Here is a 21,545-nt window from a genome sequence, read left to right as displayed (position 1 = left end):
CCACCACATAATGATCTCATGGACCCATGAATGTTCCCCCATCACTGAGAGCTTTATCCCCCACATAATGATCTCATGGACCCGTGAATGTTCCTCCATCACTGAGAGCTTTATTCCACCACATAAGGATCTCATGGACCCATGAATGTTCCTCCACCACTGAGAGCTTTATCCACCACATAAGGGTCTCATGGACCCATGAATGTTCCTCCATTACTGAGAGCTTTATCCACCACATAAGGGTCTCATGGACCAATGAATGTTCCTCCATTACTGAGAGTTTTATCCACCACATAATGATCTCATGGACCCATGAATGTTCCCTGATCACTGAGAGCTTTATCCACCACATAATGATCTCATGGACCCGTGAATGTTCCTCCATCACTGAGAGCTTTATCCACCACATAAGGATCTCATGGACTTGTGAATGTTCCTCCATCACTGAGAGCTCTATCCACCACATAAGGATCTCATGGACTCATGAATGTTCCCCCATCACTGAGAGCTTTATCCACCACATAAGGATCTCATGGACCCATGAATGTTCCCCCATCACTGAGAGCTCTATCCACCACAGAAGGATCTCATGGACCCATGAATGTTCCTCCACCACTGAGAGCTTTATCCACCACATAAGTGTCTCATGGATCCATGAATGTTCCTCCATTACTGAGAGCTTTATCCACCACATAATGATCTCATGGACCTATGAATGTTCCCCCATCACTGAGAGCTTTATCCACCACATAATGATCTCATGGACCCATGAATGTTCCCCCATCACTGAGAGCTTTATCCCCCACATAATGATCTCATGGACCCGTGAATGTTCCTCCATCACTGAGAGCTTTATCCACCACATAAGGATCTCATGGACCCATGAATGTTCCTCCACCACTGAGAGCTTTATCCACCACATAAGAGTCTCATGGACCCATGAATGTTCCTCCATTACTGAGAGCTTTATCCAGCACATAAGGGTCTCATGGACCAATGAATGTTCCTCCATTACTGAGAGTTTTATCCACCACATAATGATCTCATGGACCCATGAATGTTCTCTGATCACTGAGAGCTTTATCCACCACATAATGATCTCATGGACCCGTGAATGTTCCTCCATCACTGAGAGCTTTATCCACCACATAAGGATCTCATGGACTTGTGAATGTTCCTCCATCACTGAGAGCTCTATCCGCCACATAAGGATCTCATGGACTCATGAATGTTCCCCCATCACTGAGAGCTTTATCCACCACATAAGGATCTCATGGACCCATGAATGTTCCCCCATCACTGAGAGCTTTATCCACCACAGAAGGATCTCATGGACCCATGAATGTTCCTCCACCACTGAGAGCTTTATCCACCACATAAGGGTCTCATGGACCCATGAATGTTCCTCCATTACTGAGAGTTTTATCCACCACATAATGATCTCATGGACCCATGAATGTTCCCCCATCACTGAGAGCTTTATCCACCACATAATGATCTCATGGACCCATGAATGTTCCTCCATTACTGAGAGCTTTATCCACCACATAAGGATCTCATAGACTCATGAATGTTCCTCCATCACTGAGAGCTTTATCCACCACATAAGGATCTCATGGACACATGAATGTTCCTCCATCACTGAGAGCTTTATCCACAGAAGGATCTCATGGACCCATGAATGTCCCCCCATCACTGAGAGCTTTATCCATCACAGAAGGATCTCATGGACCCATGAATGTTCCTCCATTACTGAGAGCTTTATCCACCCACCCATGGCCCCAGTTTCTGCATTCTCCTCCTCAGCTGTGACCCTTGCTCCATCCCCAACCTACAGCTAGTAATGCTCCACCCACCCATGGCCCCAGTTTCTGCATTCTCTTCCTCAGCTTTGGCCCTTGCTCCATCCCCAACCTACAGCTAGTAATGCTCCTCCCACCCATGGCCCCAGTTTCTGCATTCTCCTCCTCAGCTTTAACCCTTGCTCCATCCCCGGCCTTTCAGGCCATTTCCTGCTCCTGGATCTTATTTCCTACAGCTAGTAATGCTCCACCCAAGGCCCCAGTTTCTGTATTCTCCTCCTCAGCTGTGACCCTTGCTCCATCCCTGACCTACAGCTAGTAATGCTCCACCCACCCAAGGCCCCAGTTTCTGTATTCTCCTCCTCAGCTGTGACTCTTGCTCCATCCCTGACCTCTCAGACCATTTCCTGCCACTCTCAGACCATTACCTGCTCCAGGATCTTACTCCTCTGTGCGTTCTGCTTGTTGAAAGCTGCGACCTTCCTGCGGTGTTGTTGAGCAGCTCCCAGGTGTTCTGGCCGCTCCTCAGCGCTGAGCTCGGATTGCTGGAATGGAGGGAATAGATATCGTTAGACACAATCTGACAACGTGAGATGTAGACCAGACACTTGTGTGGGGAGATCCCAGTAAAGAGAATCGTTGATCTTCTGTGGATTGCAGTGCAGATGACCGGCACAAATCCGCTAATAATCAGTCAGTACATGTCTCACCTTCTCCGCATACTCCGTCACCATCTGCTTTATTTCATCGGATTGTAAACCAACAATCTGACCAACTGTGCTTGCTGTCAGGCGCCCCTAGAATGACCCCGGAAAGATAAAGATTAGACAGGTTCACTTTAGGATACAGACAGAGGGATAGGAGAGAAAACTCCACCCACCTGGTCCAGGTCCATCGCCGCCATTCCCGTCATTAAGGCCTTAATTCGCAGCTGGGGAAAAAAAAACAAATGGAAACAGGAAGTGAAGGATTCCAAACATGGCTGCCCCACCCGTCACTGTGTGACAATCCTTAAAGTAAAAATGTGTCCGTTAAGGAAGGAGGGGCGGACCCCTAAATCTACACCCCCATCAGCAGCAGACTCGGGGCGTACTAACTGATACCCTGTCATGTGGCAGTAAAGCGGGGACGACTGCCAAATCTACACCCCCATCAGCAGGAGACTCAGGGAACACTGATACCCTGTACTGTACCTGTCACTGTGCGACAATTGTGTCCGTAAAGGCAGGGGGGGTAGTCGGACTGACCGCTGAATGTACACCCCCATCAGCAGCAGACTCGGGGTGTACTAACTGATACCCTGTCATGTGGCAGTAAAGTGGGGGGAGGGGGGACTGCCAAATCCACACCGCCATCAGCAGCAGACTCGGGGAATACTGATACCCTGTACTGTACCTGTCACTGTGTGACAATTGTGTCCGTAAAGGAAGGGGGGGGGGCTGGAGAGGGAGGGGTGGATTGACTGCTGAATGTACACCCCCATCAGCAGACTTGGGGTGTAATAACTGATACCCTGTCATGTGTGGGGGGAGGGGGGGACTGCCGAATCTAGACCCCCATTAGCAGCAGACTCGGGGAATACTGATACCCTGTACTGTACCTGTCACTGTGCGACAAGTGTGTCCGTAAAGGCAGGGGGGGGGGGGGTAGTCGGACTGACCGCTGAATGTACACCCCCATAAGCAGCAGACTCGGGGCGTACTAACTGATACCCTGTCATGTGGCAGTAAAGTGGGGGGAGGTGGGACTGCTGAATCTACACCCCCATCAGCAGCAGACTCGGGGAACACTGATACCCTGTCATGTGGCAGTAAAGTGGGGGAGGTGGGACTGCTGAATCTACACCCCCATCAGCAGCAGACTCGGGGAACACTGATACCCTGTCATGTGGCAGTAAAGTGGGGGGAGGTGGGACTGCTGAATCCACACCCCCATCAGCAGCAGACTCGGGGCGTACTAACTGATACCCTGTCATGTGGCAGTAAAGTGGGGGAGGTGGGACTGCTGAATCTACAACCCTATCAGCAGCAGACTCGGGGAACACTGATATCCTGTACTGTACCCGTCACTGTGTGACAGTTGTGACCTTGCCCCGCTCACTCACCTCTTCCTGTGCTTGAAGCTCCTCCTCCTCCCCTCTGGACTCTCCTTTTCCAGCCAATCCGGATGGGGCAGAGACCTTTCGATCTTCGGGCTGCAGGATAGATGGAGACAATCTCTGAGCAATCCACAGCTCTGACCTCACAGTCACACTATTCCTCCATCTCTGAGGACATCGTTATTCATCTCCTGTTCCACACCTGAAGGGAGAGAGATATGGAGGCTGCCATATGTGTCTCCTATTAAACAATACTAGTTGCCTGGCTATCCTGCTGATCCTCCACCTCGAATACTTCTAGCCACAGCCCCTGAACAAGCATGCAGCAGATCAGGTGCTCTGACTGAAGTCCGACTGGATTAGCTGCATGCTTGTTTGTGGTGCGTGATCAGACACTACTGCAGTCAAAGAGATGAGCAGGGCAGCCAGGCAACTGGTATTGTTTAATACGAAATCAGCATAGCTCCTCTATATCCTGTAACGATTGTGGAATTCTCTCCGTGGTCAGCGCACAGGATGTGCGCTGACACTGCGGAAATCCTCCACAAGCGTATAATTTGAGAGAACCCAGCAAAAGGTGCAACGCACCTGCAGAGGGAAATTCCTGTCGGCAGGGGGAGCTGTGGAGTGCAGAGGAACAGCTCCTCTGCCCTGCCACAGACGCCAGACAGGAATTGTACGAAGGGAAGAAACGCAGGGCAAGATAGCCCTGAAAGAGAGAGATCAAAGCGACAAGAGGGTATGTGTGTCCACCAAACTAGTCGCCACCCTGCGACGGTGCATACACAACAGCAGATATGAAGTAGGAACGCAATCGCGAGAGAGGCGATTGCCAGAGGTGACACAAGGCTTAAAGGGACACTTAAGTCAAACAAAAAAAAATGAGTTTTACTCACCTGGGGCTTCCAATAGCCCCCTGCAGCCGTCTCCCTCCGATCCTCCTGGCCCCGCCGGCAGCCACTTCCTGTTTCGGTGACAGGAGCTGACAGGCTGGGGACGCGAGTGATTCTTCGCGTTCCTGGCCACAATAGCGCCATCTATGCTGCTATAGCATAGATCATATACCATATAGCAGCATAGAGGGTGCTAATGTGTCTGGGAACGCAAAGAATAACTCGCGTCCCCAGCATGTCAGCTCCTGTCACCGAAACAGGAAGTGGCTGCCGGCGGGGCTAGGAGGATCGGAGGGAGACAGCGAGGGCACCGGACAGCTGCAGTGGGCTATTGGAAGCCCTAGGTGAGTAAAACTCATTTTTTTTGTTTGACTTAAGTGTCCCTTTAAGCAAGACAGAGCATGAGAGTAGCAAAGGCACAGCAAATCATACAATGAGAAGATAAGGAAAATAACAAATGCTAGCTAAACGCGAACACCGCACTCATTCGCAACAGCGAACGCGTTTACAGCGCGATCTCCACACATTAAGCACAACAGAGACAAGCACGCCTAACTAACCCCCGCCACAAAAACACGAAACAGAGAACGCGAGCGCTTGCTTAACGGTTACCTCACCGAGCCTCCAGCAAGCGTACGTATCAGACAAGACAGACAGACGGACGGGAAACGGAATAGGAAAGTTCCACTGCTCTTTCCGCCAGAGCGAGTGCGATTCAAGTAAAGCAACAGAGCTTAGCAGGATCCACTGCTCTTTCCGCCAGAGCGAGTGCGATCCAAGTAAAGCAACAGAGCTTAGCAGGATCCACTGCTCTTTCCGCCAGAGCGAGTGCGATCCAAGTAAAGCAACAGAGCTTAGCAGAATCCACTGCTCTTTCTGCCAGAGCGAGTGCGATCCAAGTTCAGGGACAGGATCACAGATCAGAAGGATCCACAGCCGCTACCGCTAGGGGCTATTGCGATCCAAGCAAGACAGGCAGATGAGATAGCCAGTAGCAACCGCTGCTCCAGCTATACTCAAAGAAAGCAGATCAGAACGATCCACAGCCGCTACCGCTAGAGGCTGGTGCGATCCAAGTAGACAGATGAAACAGAAGGGGCTACCAGCAGCAATCGCTGCTCTGGTTAGCACCCACAGACAGGACAATTTCCTATCGACCACCGTTGGCGACAGGACAATCACAGCAGAGAGGCAACATAGACAAAACAGATAAGCAGGCTAACTGCACTAGAGAAGCTGCCTAGTGCAGTCCCCAGAATTACTCTAAGATACCTATAACAATCCAACAGGAAAGGCTGACACTCCAGGAGTGCGTTAACAAACCGTTATGACCAGCAAAGCCTTCAAAGGAGACAGCTGGACAGTTTGCATGTATGCAAATCCCTCAGCAAAGCAACTCTGAAAGTTGCAAGATGAAGCCAGGTCTCTTTTCCAGAGACCTGCATCTCTCAGACATAAGGAATGGTCAAACAGCTGTCTGCCTGTGCAGCCAGCTGAGCGGATCCTTACATATCCCTCTCACTTCAGGGGTGCTATAAAAAAAAAAATCTTTTTTCAGTGTATGTACAGTGCAATTATAAAACATACCAAAAAGTATTTAGAAAACTATGACCAAAACGATTGTATTTTCTTACTGCTTGCTGGAACCCGAGGAGGCAGCCATATTTATTCCCTTGTAAATAACGCCAGTTGCCTGGCAGTCCTGCTGATCTTCTGGCATAAATCCCTGGAACAAGCATATGGCTAGTCCAGTAACACCAAGGTGACTCAGAACACCTGATCTGCTGCATGCTTGTTCAGGGGCTAAGGCTAAAAGTATTAGAGGCAGAGGATCAGCAGGGCTGCCAGGCAAGGTGTATTGTTTAATAGGAAATAACTAGGATAGCCTCCATATGTCTCTCACCTTGGGTTCCCTTTAAAGAGACTCACAGAGAAAAGTGCTGCTGGGGGGTACTCACCTCGAATGGCGGAAGCCTCTGAATCCCATCGGGGTCTCCCCGTCCCGCGGTGGTCTCGCTGGGCCCCTCAGGAAGCACAGCCAACAATTTGTCATGCTGTGGTGCAGGCACAGGGGTAAATCCCCCGCCCCAGGCGCAGGCGCAGCTCACTGAGGGGCCAAGGCGGAAATAGGCCATCCCAATCAGGCCCGCTCTACTGCGCAGGCGCCTGGATCCCGAGCCGAGAGCTGATACTGCGCCTGCACTGGAGCCGGGAAGGTGTATATCTACATCCCCGCTGTTCAGAGGGGCCCAGCGAGACGGCAGGGGGACGGAGGAGGACAGGGGAAGTCTCCATAGTATCAAGGGGCTTCCCCCTCCCGAGGCAAGTACCCCCCCAGGGGCTCCCCCTTCCCAAGTTAAGTACCCCCAGGGGCTCCCCCCTCCTGAGGTAAGTACACTTTTCTCTGTTACAGGTTCTCTTTACAGGGCGTTGTCTTGATAAGGTGTGATAATATCAGGTAGGAGATCACTCAGGAGAAGTGAATGGCATATGGGCCCCGCTGTCTCATCTCCGCTGCACAGAGTGTCTCAGTAACCGAAGAGGAGGACATGGATGACACCAACCTGCTCCGCTTTCCCTGGCCTGCTGGATCCGTATCTCCTGCAAATGACAGAGATCCCATTACCCTGCGTCACATACCCACACATTATACAACCACAGCCAGATATTGTACACCATCACGTCACATTAAGCCACACCTCTTCAGTATGACACACCCATCACAATAAGGCCCGCCTTCTTCTTCATGCTGAATGAGGTCACACAGGATATGTTAGATGTCACACAACACAGATAGGATGAAACCAATTAACGTCTCTGTCACATGCAGCCGCGTGCATTTCTGGCTGTACAGCATGTGTGTGGCGTGTACAGCGTATGTAGTGTGTGCGGCGTGTGTGTGTACAGCGTGTGTACAGGATATGTAGTGTGTGTGTGTGTGTGTGTGTGTGTGTGTGTGTGTGTGTGTGTGTGTGTGTGTGTGTGTACAGTGAGTACAGTGTGTGTGTGTGTGTGTGTGTGTGTGTGTGTACGGCGTGTGCAGTGTGTGTACAGGATATGTAGTGTGTGTGTGTGTGTGTGTGTGTGTGTGTGTGTGTGTGTGTGTGTGTGTGTGTGTGTGTGTGTGTGTGTGTGTGTGTGTGTGTGTGTGTGTGTGTGTGTGTGTGTGTGTGTGTGTGTGTGTGTGTGTGTGTGTACGGCGTGTGCAGCGTGTGTACAGGATATGTAGTGTGTGTGTGTGTGTACGGCGTGTGCAGTGTGTGTATAGGATATGTAGTGTGTGTACAGCATATGCAGTGTAGGCAGTGTGTGTACAGCGTGCGCACAGCGTATGTAGTGTGCGCACAGCGTATGTAGTGTGCGCACAGCATATGTAGTGTGCGCACAGCATATGTAGTGTGCGCACAGCATATGTAGTGTGCGCACAGCATATATACTGTGCGCACAGCGTATGTAGTGTGCGTACAGCGTATGTAGTGTGCGCACAGCGTAGGTAGTGTGTGTACAGCGTATGTAGTGTGCGCACAGCGTATGTAGTGTGTGTACAGCGTATGTAGTGTGTGTACAGCGTATGCATTGTGTGTGCAGTGTGTGTGCAGCATGTGGGTGTGTTGGGGGCATCACACATCGCAGCGTACTCACAGGAGAGGAGGCGGGACAGACAGAGAGCTGGAAGAGAGTGGAGAATGGGGCTGAGATATGCAGCACACACAGGAAGGGAATAATATAATGAGCGCTCTCCATACCGGCCGTATTCCAGCAGTGTGGAGTGTACGCGGGACTCCTCGTCCGGCAGCTCGGCCGCGCCCTCCTGTCTCTTGTACTTCCTGCGCGGCTTGTAGATTTCCTGCGGAAGAGGAAAGGTTTGTATCTCTAGTCTGTAGCCACGCCTTCTGGCCACTTACTAAGCAACCGTTCTGACCAATCAGGAGAAGGCAGACCAGCCTCTCACATGGAAATTCTCTGCCATCAATTCCGCCTTTGATACAAACGTATACCGATCAGAAATACGCCAATCAAATGCATTGCTTGCCAATTAAGATTGGTCTAACTTCAAGCTGTGAAGACCAACGATAGTCTACTGACCAGGAGTACAGAAACTCAACACCAGCCTATTGACAGTCTACTGACTATCCAGGAGTACAGAAACCCAACACCAGCCCAATGATAGTCTACTAACCAACGAGGAGTACAGAAACCCAACACCAGCCCAATGATAGTCTACTAACCAACGAGGAGTACAGAAACCCAACACCAGCCCAATGATAGTCTACTTACCAACCAGGAGTACAGACACCCAACACCAGCCCAATGATAGTCTACTGACCAACAAGAAGTACAGAAACCCAACACCAGCCCGATCACAGTCTACTGACCAACAAGGAGTACAGTAACCCAACACCAGCCCAATGATAGTTTACTGACCAACGAGGAGTACAGAAAACCAACACCAGCCCAATGATAGTCTACTGACCAACAAGTAGTACAGACACCCAACACCAGCCCAATGATAGTCTACTGACCAACAAGGAGTACATAAACCCAACACCAGCCCAATGACAGTCTACTGACCAACAAGGAGTACAGACACCCAACACCAGCCCAATAGTAGTCTACTGACCAATGAGGATTACAGAAACCCAACACCAGCCCAATGACAGTCTACTAACCAACAAGGAGTACAGAAACCCAACACCAGCCCAATGATAGTCTACTGACCAACAAGGAGTACAGAACCCCAACACCAGCCCAATGATAGTCTACTGACCAACAAGGAGTACAGAAATCCAACACCAGCCCAATGATAGTCTACTGACCAATGAGGATTACAGAAACCCAACACCAGCCCAATGATAGTCTACTGACCAACAAGGAGTACAGACACCCAACACCAGCCCAATGATAGTCTACTGACCAACAAGCCATACAGAAACCCAACACCAGCCCAATGATAGTCTACTGACCAACAAGGAGTACAGAAACCCAACACCAGCCCAATTATAGTCTACTGACCAACAAGGAGTACAGACATCCAACACCAGCCCAATGACAGTCTACTGACCAACAAGGAGTACAGACACCCAACACCAGCCCAATGACAGTCTACTGACCAACAAGGAGTACAGAAACCCAACACCAGCCCAATGATAGTCTACTGACCAACAAGTAGTACAGACACCCAACACCAGCCCAATGATAGTCTACTGACCAACAAGAAGTACAGAAACCCAACACCAGCCCGATCACAGTCTACTGACCAACAAGGAGTACAGTAACCCAACACCAGCCCAATGATAGTCTACTGACCAACAAGGAGTACAGAAACCCAACACCAGCCCAATGATAGTTTACTGACCAACGAGGAGTACAGAAAACCAACACCAGCCCAATGATAGTCTACTGACCAACAAGTAGTACAGACACCCAACACCAGCCCAATGATAGTCTACTGACCAACAAGGAGTACAGACACCCAACACCTGCCCAATGATAGTCTACTGACCAACAAGGAGTACAGTAACCCAACACCAGCCCAATGATAGTCTACTGACCAACAAGGAGTACAGAAACATCATCCCAATGATAGTCTACTGACCAACAAGGAGTACATAAACCCAACACCAGCCCAATGATAGTCTACTGACCAACGAGGAGTACAGAAACCCAACACCAGCCCAATGACAGTCTACTGACCAACAAGGAGTACAGACACCCAACACCAGCCCAATAGTAGTCTACTGACCAATGAGGATTACAGAAACCCAACACCAGCCCAATGACAGTCTACTAACCAACAAGGAGTAGAGAAACTCAACACCAGCCCAATGATAGTCTACTGACCAACAAGGAGTACAGACACCCAACACCAGCCCAATGATAGTCTACTGACCAACAAGGAGTACAGAAATCCAACACCAGCCCAATGATAGTCTACTGACCAATGAGGATTACAGAAACCCAACACCAGCCCAATGATAGTCTACTGACCAACAAGGAGTACAGACACCCAACACCAGCCCAATGATAGTCTACTGACCAACAAGGAGTACAGAAACCCAACACCAACCCAATGATAGTCTACTGACCAACAAGGAGTACAGACACCCAACACCAGCCCAATGATAGTCTACTGACCAACAAGCCATACAGAAACCCAACACCAGCCCAATGATAGTCTACTGACCAACAAGGAGTACAGAAACCCAACACCAGCCCAATTATAGTCTACTGACCAACAAGGAGTACAGACATCCAACACCAGCCCAATGACAGTCTACTGACCAACAAGGAGTACAGACACCCAACACCAGCCCAATGACAGTCTACTGACCAACAAGGAGTACAGAAACCCAACACCAGCCCAATGATAGTCTACTGACCAACAAGGAGTACAGAAACCCAACACCAGCCCAATGATAGTCTACTGACCAATGAGGATTACAGAAACCCAACACCAGCCCAATAGTAGTCTACTGACCAATGAGGATTACAGAAACCCAACACCAGCCCAATGATAGTCTACTGACCAACAAGGAGTACAGACACCCAACACCAGCCCAATGAAGGAGTACAGACACCCAACACCAGCCCAATGATAGTCTACTGACCAACAAGGAGTACAGAAACCCAACACCAGCCCAATGATAGTCTACTGACCAACAAGGAGTACAGAAACCCAACACCAGCCCAATAGTAGTCTACTGACCAATGAGGATTACAGAAACCCAACACCAGCCCAATGATAGTCTACTGACCAACAAGGAGTACAGAAACCCAACACCAGCCCAATAGTAGTCTACTGACCAATGAGTATTACAGAAACCCAACACCAGCCCAATGACAGTCTACTAACCAACAAGGAGTACAGAAACCCAACACCAGCCCAATGATAGTCTACTGACCAACAAGGAGTACAGACACCCAACACCAGCCCAATGATAGTCTACTGACCAACAAGGAGTACAGAAATCCAACACCAGCCCAATGATAGTCTACTGACCAATGAGGATTACAGAAACCCAACACCAGCCCAATGATAGTCTACTGACCAACAAGGAGTACAGACACCCAACACCAGCCCAATGATAGTCTACTGACCAACAAGGAGTACAGAAACCCAACACCAACCCAATGATAGTCTACTGACCAACAAGGAGTACAGACACCCAACACCAGCCCAATGATAGTCTACTGACCAACAAGCCATACAGAAACCCAACACCAGCCCAATGATAGTCTACTAACCAACGAGGAGTACAGACACCCAACACCAGCCCAATGACAGTCTACTGACCAACAAGGAGTACAGACACCCAACACCAGCCCAATAATAGTCTACTGACCAATGAGGATTACAGAAACCCAACACCAGCCCAATGATAGTCTACTGACCAACAAGCCATACAGAAACCCAACACCAGCCCAATGATAGTCTACTGACCAACAAGGAGTACAGAAACCCAACACCAGCCCAATGATAGTCTACTGACCAACAAGGAGTACAGACACCCAACACCAGCCCAATGATAGTCTACTGACCAACAAGCCATACAGAAACCCAACACCAGCCCAATGATAGTCTACTGACCAACAAGGAGTACAGAAACCCAACACCAGCCCAATGATAGTCTACTGACCAACAAGGAGTACAGACACCCAACACCAGCCCAATGATAGTCTACTGACCAACAAGGAGTACAGAAACCCAACACCAGCCCAATGATAGTCTACTGACCAACAAGGAGTACAGACACCCAACACCTGCCCAATGATAGTCTACTGACCAACAAGCCATACAGAAACCCAACACCAGCTCAATGATAGTCTACTAACCAACGAGGAGTACAGACACCCAACACCAGCCCAATGACAGTCTACTGGCCAACAAGGAGTACAGAAACCCAACACCAGCCCAATGACAGTCTACTGACCAACAAGGAGTACAGAAACCCAACACCAGCCCAATGACAGTCTACTGACCAATGAGGACTATAACCAACATCCCCTCCATCCACTCATCCCCAGTAGTGTTTGTGTTTGAATTTGGGTTATTGAAATTCGGAAACCTGAAATGACCCATCACCACACTTCAGTACCCAGACGTGGACAGGGCCAGGGGGGAGTCCACTTATTTGCGCTTCACTTGACTCACATGAACTCCCCCCAATCTTGTCCACTTACCTGGGTGCTGAACTGTGGTGATGGGTGAATTCGGGCTTCCAAATTTCAATAACCTCAGCTGGAACACTCCATTCTCCAGCCTTAATTGCATCACATTTATTCCACTATCAGAGATGATCCACTCACAAAGGTCTCAGTCAGGGTCTTCAAGGCCTTTTCCCGCCGGCCAGCAAACTCTTCATCCTGGGAAGATAAAAAAGAAGAGACCAGGGTGGAGTAATCTACAGCTACCAGAATGTTATCAGAAAGCCCCCAATATTTATTTATGTTAGATGCATACATTGCCTCTCCTGAAAGTTCCAGCATGAGAGTAATGATGGCGCCATATATCTCTATGGTGTCCCATCTCCTAACCCCTCATGTTTGAAAATAAGTGATCTAGAGGTACCTACCTCTGGTAGTTGGTGATCCTTCTGGAACTGTGACACAGAGTAGGAGCGGATGTAATCTCCCATCTCTTGTCGAGTCTCGATGGCACGTTTCACCAACCACTGCCAATCCCGCATGCCGGGGCAGAAAGATTAAAAAAAAAGGAAAAAAATCAACTTAACTGGACACGTTCTTCCATTGTAATAGACATTTCAAATAGTAGAAAGAGTCCGCTCAACCTTTGATACCTGGAACAAGGTGCTGGATATTGGAAGGCAAAACGGAAACAGAGGAAAATGTCCGCACTCTCACAGGTATAGTCCAAGGGTCTTTATTCACACCAATTTGCACATACAGGGATGGCTGACATGTTTCGGATATAATCCTTACTCATAGCCTAGACACTGACATCTTAGTGGACTATATATACTGGCAGGACCGCCCCGGAGGGCGTGTACTGACACTGCAACAAACTCAAATTAAAGGCACAAGCCTAAAATCCATTAGAGTATATCCACTATACGTTTAAAAAGAGAACATGAAATACAGTAACACATTTAGAAAATACAAAAATACAAAAATACAAAACTGTTAATACGATATCAGTATACAAAGTTAATATCCCACCTGGCATTTAAGCCAGACGGCTCCCTAGTGCCGATCTGTAAAATCCAAAATGCTTCCCTTACTAATAAGGGAAGCATTTTGGATTTTACAGATCGGCACTAAGGAGCCGTCTGGCTTAAATGCCAGGTGGGATATTAACTTTGTATACTGATATCGCATTAACAGTTTTGTATTTTTGTATTTTTGTATTTTTGTATTTTCTAAATGTGTTACTGTATTTCATGTTATCTTTTTAAACGTATATTGGATATACTCTAATGGATTTTAGGCTTGTGCCTTTAATTTGAGTTTGTTGCAGTGTCAGTACACGCCCTCCGGGGCGGTCCTGCCAGTATATATGGTCCACTAAGATGTCAGTGTCTAGGCTATGAGTAAGGATTATATCCGAAACATGTCAGCCATCCCTGTATGTGCAAATTGGTGTGAATAAAGACCCTTGGACTATACCTGTGAGAGTGCGGACATTTTCCTCTGTTTCCGTAATAGACATTTCATCACTCCTCTGTGGCTCCATATCATCACTGGAAACCCCATATCACTGCTCCCCCACCACATACACATCCATACCTGGAGGCCCTGTGTCTCCATATCGTAACTGCTACCCCATATGACTGCTCCCCCAACCCTCACTGCATACAGATCCATACCTGGAGGCTCTGTGTCTCCATATCATCACTGCTACCCCATATCATATCTCCCCAACCCTCACCACATACAGAACAGTAAAATAACATTTTGCCCTGAGAAGGGGCAACCATTTCACTAACCTAATCCTAACTATACTTTCATAATGATCTTCCAACTAACAAGAAATAAGTTAGCAGTAACCCTGGCCAGTGCCCTGGGTGCCGGAAATATCGGGATGCACTGACCTGGATGACAGGGAAGATGTGGATGAAGTCCAGGCCTTGGATCTGGTGCGGTTCCAATCGGTGAGGACATTTCATCTTGGGCAGAACAGACACGATCTTCTCAGTCAGAGCTCTACAGACAGACACCGACAAGTGAGGAGAGAGGCCGGCAGTATGTGCAACAATAACCTGTCCTAGCTTCCTGCAGGAATCATCTGCTCATCTGTCCCAGAACTGGAGCAACCTGGACCACCGGTCCCCGAAACCCCAATCTGACTAACCCAAGAACCAACCGGGGTGGAATCAGGAAATGTGGGTGCCTGGGGCTAATAGACTGGCTCCCTATAGGCAGTAATGCACAATATCGGCTCTCTGGTGCCAAAGAAGAAATTGGTCCGTACGATAAAGAGCCGGCGCCAGGCCCGTCCAAATGAAATGTTATGTTTTCAGAATTAGCATTTCGATAAATATCGTTTTGAGAATTATATAATAAATTATTGTTTTTAACTTTATTATCTTAGAAACGTATTGCTTTTTCTATTATGTAATAATAACTAACGTTATTTGCAGCGGAGAAAGGGGGTTTCAGGGTTAGACCTTGGGAAGGGTTAGGCCCCACCAGGGGGGTCTTAGGGTTAGAGATAGGTACACAGAGGGTTCTTGTGAGAACGCGGGAAAGCCGCCGCGTGTGCTCACAGCAAGGCGGCTGATTCTGCGTCCAATGCGGCGGTTTGCACGCGGAAGTGTGCGTCTGGTAACATGGCAGAAAGCGGAAAAGCTGCCGCATGTATTGACAGCAAGGCGGCTGGTTCCGCGTCCAGCGCGGCGGTTTGCACGCAGCAGCGTGTCTTGTGTGGCTGAGTCTGTTAGTTCACATAGGCTTAGGAATACGCACGCTCGCTGAGAGGCAGAACTTTTATGGTGGGCACGGGGGGGGGGGGATCAGCTGACCAAGCCGATCAGCTGACCCCAGAGCTGGTAACTATTGGTTGATCACTTAGGGGTGGCGCCAGAGAGCACTACTCCATATATAGTTACTGCTGGCCAGTCACAAGTTGTCTGCCGTTGCGAACACTATGTGGAAGCACTCAGACCTTAGTCAGATCCAACAGTGTGTTTGAACCAGGAGGACCTGGGAATTCACACTGAGCCAGATTACTTGTATTATCATTCTGTTATATATTAGACTAGTTCCAGGGTGTAGAGACCACGGACCACACACCCAGACTAGGCATTGTTTGATATCTGTTATGACTTATTGCTTTCCTGACTACTCCTCTGAACTCTGATTCGGTACCTTGCATATCTGATATTCCGTTGCCAGACCCTGCTTGCCTTGGATACCGAATCAGCTTTCTGTCTTTGTACTTTGTCTGTCCGTGTGTTGCCGACCTGGCTCGCCCGGCCTCGAGAGCTATCTCTCCCCTTAAGAGATAGTCTCCAGATCAGATAGTGACATCCACCTTCAGGTGTCACTCACCTTCTGGTCTTTCCTACCTCCAGCCTGACTCCACCCCTTGGAGAGTCTCAGGCTGCTGGAAGGTTCCTGTACTCTCTAAAAGCAGTATTGCCTATACTGCCAAAGATCACCTGCTCATCAGGTGTGTTTCTCAAAGTATTACTGTTACACCATACACTCTTATATACTTCGGTGTCCAGAGGTCAGTAATATATCTGTATTATTGGTGATTCTGCAGATCATCAATAATCAGGTATATATCTGTATTCTTGGTGATACTGCAGATCACCAATGATCAGATTCTCTCTGTGTGCTGACACCGATTGTTACAGAACGGCAGACCAAACCCAAATGGACGCACTCAGCAGCCGTCTGAATGTACTCACCACCTCGGTGGAAAATTTCATCCAAGTGCTGGACAACCATCAGACCCAGATCAATGCCTTGTCTGGGTCTGCGCAAGCCCTACAGATGGCTGTGGATACAGTGCGATCTCCTCCTAGCACAGACATACGCATGTCTGTACCTGAAAGGTTTTCTGGCCACAGATCTGACTTTCAGAACTTTAGAAATCGAGTGTTATCATACTTTGAGCTGAGACCTAATTCTTCAGGTACCGTAGCACAAAGAATTACATTTATTAACCATTTCTGGACCAGCACCCTCTGCCCCCTTAAAGAGACTCCGTAACAAAAATTGCATCCTGTTTTTTATCATCCTACAAGTTCAAAAAGCTATTCTAATGTGTTCTGGCTTACTGCAGCACTTTATACTATCACTGTCTCTGCAATAAATCAATGTATCTTTCCCCTGTCAGACTTGTCGGCCTGTGTCTGGAAGGCTGCCAAGTTCTTCAGTGTTGTGGTTCTGCTATGAACTCCCCCTTCCAGGCCCCTCTATGCACACTGCCTGTGTGTTATTTAGAATTAGAGCAGCTTCTCTCTTCTCTCTTATCTTTTACAAGCTGGATAAATCGTCCTCTGAGCTGGCTGGGCTTTCACATACTGAGGAATTACAAACAAGGGCAAAGCTGTTTGCAGGAAGAAAAGAGCAGCCTGAAACTTCAGTGCATGGGGGAAAGAAACACACAAATGATCTCTTGAGATTCAAAAGGAAGGCTGTATACAGCCTACTTGTGTATGGATGTATTTTCTATGTGTGGACATACTGTACATCAACCTACTTCCTGTTTTGGTGGCCATTTTGTTTGTTTATAAACAAACTTTTTAAAACTGTTTTTAACTACTTTTAATGCGGTGGGGAGCGGTGAAATTGTGACAGAGGGTAATAGGAGATGTCCCCTAACGCACTGGTATGTTTACTTTTGTGCGATTTTAACAATACAGATTCTCTTTAAGGACCAGAGGGGGCTGGAGGGTGCTGGTCCCGTAAACCGCCGCTTCCCGACGAATCGCCGCTAAACTCTGCCGCTCCCGCCGGTCACGTCGCTCTGTCCCCGCCGCAGGCTGCTCTCTCTGCTGTCAGAGCGCTGTGCGCCGGTCAGGAGCCGTTTTCATTAGCTTCTAACCCTGTCACTCCATGTAAGCCAATGGGAACGGCTCCTGCCCGGCTCACAGCGCTCTGCCGTCATAGAGGCGGCAGGGCAGCGGATTTCCGCGCAGACCGAGCGGGAACAGCGGCGGAGACGGGCAGGGGAGCGCGGTCAATGGGACGTAGAGTTTACGTCCGGTCAGAACTGCAGCGCCCCCTGCCCGCCGTAGATTTATACTGCGGCGGTCCGCAATAGGTTAAGACACTATTGTCAGGGGATTCCCAGACCTGGGCATACAATCTCCAGCCTGGGGATGGGGCTTTAGCCTCGGTTGAGGCATTTTTTAAAGCCATGGCTATAATTTACGATGATCCGGACATTGCTTCCACCGCTGAGCGGAAACTCAAAACTTTGCGGCAGGGCAAGGGTCCGGTTGAAATTTAAGCAGCTGAATTCAGAAAATGGTCAGTTTCAGCTAGATGGGGTACATTTGCACTACTAGACTTTTTTTTTGTCAGGGCTGTCAGACGCGGTCTCAGAGCTAATGTTGGGTCATCCTGAGCCAAAATCCATCGATGAGGCCATTTCATTAGCAATCAGGGTTGATCGTCGTCTACGTTATCAAAGGCAGACCCGGGGTAGGAACAATGTGAGATGTGTCCTACGCTTCACCTCCATCTGTTCCATCTCCACCCGCTTCACCTCCACCAGAACCAATGCAGATTGGTCGGTCGAGATTATCCCGGGTGGAACGGAGGCGCAGATTCGTCTTGGTGTATTTAGACGACATACTAATTTTCTCGTCCAACGTCTCAGAGCACAGGAAACATGTTAAGTTTGTGTTACGGAAATTAAGACAAAATATGCTGTATGCTAAGTTGGAGAAGTGCATTTTCGAAGTGACCTCTGTCGCCTTTCTGGGGTACATAATTTCGACCTCTGGCCTCTCTATGGACCCTGGAAAAGTTTCAGCTGTCTTGGAGTGGCCCCAACCTGTAGGACTGAAGGCGCTTCAGAGGTTCCTGGGGTTCGCCAACTACTCTAGGAGGTTCATAAAGGGGTACTCTACGGTGATCTCACCTCTCACCAGTCTCACCAAGAAAGGGGCAGATACTCACCACTGGTCCCCTGAGGCTTATGATGCTTTCTCCACTCTGAAGAAATTGTTCTGTTCTGCACCCATTTTGAGACATGTTGATATCACCTATCCCTTTATCGTGGAGGTAGATGCCTCAGAGGTAGGGGTAGGGGCTGTGCTGTCTCAACGTTCTGGTTTGCAAGGAAAATTGCACCCTTGTGCCTATTTCTCCCGTAGGTTTTCACCCGCAGAGAAAAACTACGATATAGGCAATAGGGAACTTCTAGCCATCAAGTTGGCCTTTGAGGAATGGCAACATTGGCTAGAAGGGGCAGAACATACCATTACTGTTTACACTGACCACAAGAATTTGGAATACATTGAGGGCGCTAAGAGGCTTAGCCCCCGACAGGCCCGGTGGTCATTATTTTTCTCAAGATTCAAATTTGTAATCACGTATACCCCTGGTAGTAAAAACATCAAGGCTGATGCCTTATCCAGATGTTTTGAGCCCGAGACAGCACAGCCCTCAGACCCAGAAACCATCCTCCCTCAGAAGGTGGTTCTGGCCGCCACTGAGACCTGGAGGGACTGGACAGAGACGTTGGGCCCGTTCCAACAGGATGTACCAGAGGGGAAGCCTGAGGGAGTCATGTTTGTACCATTGCCTTTTCGTCTACAAATACTGCAGTTGTTCCATTCTCACAAGAATGCTGGGCATCCTGGGGCCACCAGAACTCAGGACCTCATTGCTAGGTGTGCTTGGTGGCCGTCATTGGCAACTGACTGCAAGGAGTATGTGAGAGAATGTGCAGTGTGTGCTAGGAGCAAACCCTCCCATCAGGCACCTGTTGGGACATTGCAGCCCTTACCAGTCCCGAGCGAGCCATGGACCCATTTGTCCATGGATTTTGTGGGCGAACTCCCCAGGTCTGAGGGCATGATGGTCATTTAGATGGTAGTCGATCGATTCAGTAAGATGGCCCATTTTGTCCCCCTGAAAGGACTCCCCTCGGCCCAGGAATTGGCCGATCTCTTCATCCAGCATATTTTCCGGCTGCATGGCATTCCGGAAAATATAGTGTCAGATTGGGGAGTCCAATTTGTTTCCAAGTTTTGGAGGGCATTCTGCCATCAGTTAGACATGGAGCTTTCTTTTTCATCAGGCTACCACCCACAGACCAATGGCCAGACCGAGAGAACCAATCAGTCTCTGGAACAATTTCTGAGGTGTTATGTTGCAGATGCTGAAACCGACTGGGTCAAATTGTTGCCGTTTGCAGAATTTGCACACAACAATTTGAAAAGCTCCTCCTCAGGATTTTCCCCATTTCAGGTGGTGACAGGAAGGTCACCTAAGTTCACCCCATTGCCAGTGGCTTCTACTCCGTTTCCAGCCCTGGAGAATTGGCAGAAGTCTTTAAAGCAGGTTTGGGGAATGGTTAAGAGGAATTTGGGGAGGGCTTTTCAGAGTCAGAAGAAACAGGCTGACAAGAGACGTTCCGTAGAGTGGGAATTTCTTTCAGGAGACCTGGTCTGGGTGTCCACACGACATTTGGCTCTGAAGCAACTGTCGCCCAAGTTGGGTCCTAGATTTGTGGGTCCTTTTCCAGTGACCAGGAAAATCAATAATGTCACTTATGCCATTAATCTCCCTACCAGCATGCGAGGTGTGAGATCATTTCATGTGTCCTCGCTCAAGCCAGCAGTGCACGTGGATTCCGCTCCCCCCCCCCCCCCCCCTGTGTTGATTGATGACCAACCTGAGTATGAAATTGAGAAGATTCTGGACTCCCGGCTTGTGCAGAACTCCGTGCAGTATCTGGTTCACTAGAAGGGGTATGGCATAGAGGAGAGAACTTGGGTGCCAGAATGTCGAATGCATGCAGAGGAATTAAAAAGGGAATTCCATAATTAACATCCTGGAAAGCCGGGAAGGAGATGTCTGTAATCCACTCCTCAGGGGGGGGGTACTGTGAGAGAACGCGGAAAAGCCACCGCGTGTACTGACAGCAAGGCGGCTGATTCCGCGTCCAATGCGACGGTTTGCACGCGGAAGCGTGCGTCTGGTAACATGGCAGAACGCGGAAAAGCCGCCGCATTTATTGACAGCAAGGCAGCTGGTTCGTCCAGCGCGGCGGTTTTCACGCAGCAGCGTGTGTCTGGTGTGGCTGAGTCTGTTAGTTCAAACAGGCTTAGGAATACGCGCGCGCGCTGAGAGGCAGAACTTTTATGGTGGGTGTGACGCCGTCGATATGACATATCGAATGCGTCATGGAGTTACGAACGCTAGTCTTCGCAAACCAACCAAACTGACAGTTTTTGGTTTAAATACACTTTTTTTTCCCTTCGCCAAAGGGCTGGAGAAATCTTTTCATGGTCAGTTAATTAGCCTCCTGTTGAAAAGATTCTCTGCCAGCGCAGGGGACCCCCTGAGGTGTTTATGACCTCATCCATCAGGTGAAGGGTAGATATCAGTTGACAGAAGCTCATAAATTGTAGCTTTCTCCAGCCTGATAGGCACCGACCCAGCAGGAGTCCGACACATAGCTGCCTTGTGGCCTGAGTTGAAAGGAGACAGGAATGATCCTTATCACGCCATCTGGGCACCCAAAGATTCAGCAAAACTGTAGAAACTGTATTTAATAAATAAGCACAGTTTGGTAATATTTCTGGTGTTCCCAAGATCGCAGTT

The 21,545-nt window shown here is 48.9% G+C and overlaps 1 protein-coding gene across 1 annotated transcript in view; it reads right to left on the bottom strand.

The window, feature by feature from the left end:
- The window catches only part of CCDC93 (coiled-coil domain containing 93), a gene marked incomplete at its 5' end in the record, with an annotated part of 100,430 nt that overhangs the window by 63,814 nt on the left and 15,071 nt on the right, over nucleotides 1–21,545 (bottom strand). The window contains 10 exons of the mRNA XM_068264795.1: nucleotides 2,231–2,347; nucleotides 2,513–2,599; nucleotides 2,683–2,733; nucleotides 3,907–3,996; nucleotides 7,358–7,394; nucleotides 8,436–8,462; nucleotides 8,540–8,640; nucleotides 13,101–13,157; nucleotides 13,367–13,465; nucleotides 14,843–14,954. Of these exons, the coding sequence (XP_068120896.1) occupies nucleotides 2,231–2,347; nucleotides 2,513–2,599; nucleotides 2,683–2,733; nucleotides 3,907–3,996; nucleotides 7,358–7,394; nucleotides 8,436–8,462; nucleotides 8,540–8,640; nucleotides 13,101–13,157; nucleotides 13,367–13,465; nucleotides 14,843–14,954 (778 nt within the window). The remainder of the gene's footprint in view (nucleotides 1–2,230; nucleotides 2,348–2,512; nucleotides 2,600–2,682; nucleotides 2,734–3,906; nucleotides 3,997–7,357; nucleotides 7,395–8,435; nucleotides 8,463–8,539; nucleotides 8,641–13,100; nucleotides 13,158–13,366; nucleotides 13,466–14,842; nucleotides 14,955–21,545) is intronic.

This window comes from Hyperolius riggenbachi, unplaced genomic scaffold (genome assembly GCF_040937935.1).
Source record: "Hyperolius riggenbachi isolate aHypRig1 unplaced genomic scaffold, aHypRig1.pri scaffold_155, whole genome shotgun sequence".
NCBI classification, from domain to species: domain Eukaryota; kingdom Metazoa; phylum Chordata; class Amphibia; order Anura; family Hyperoliidae; genus Hyperolius; species Hyperolius riggenbachi.
The sequence above is the reverse complement of the archived record's forward strand: the minus strand, read 5'-3'. Positions and strand labels throughout refer to the sequence as shown.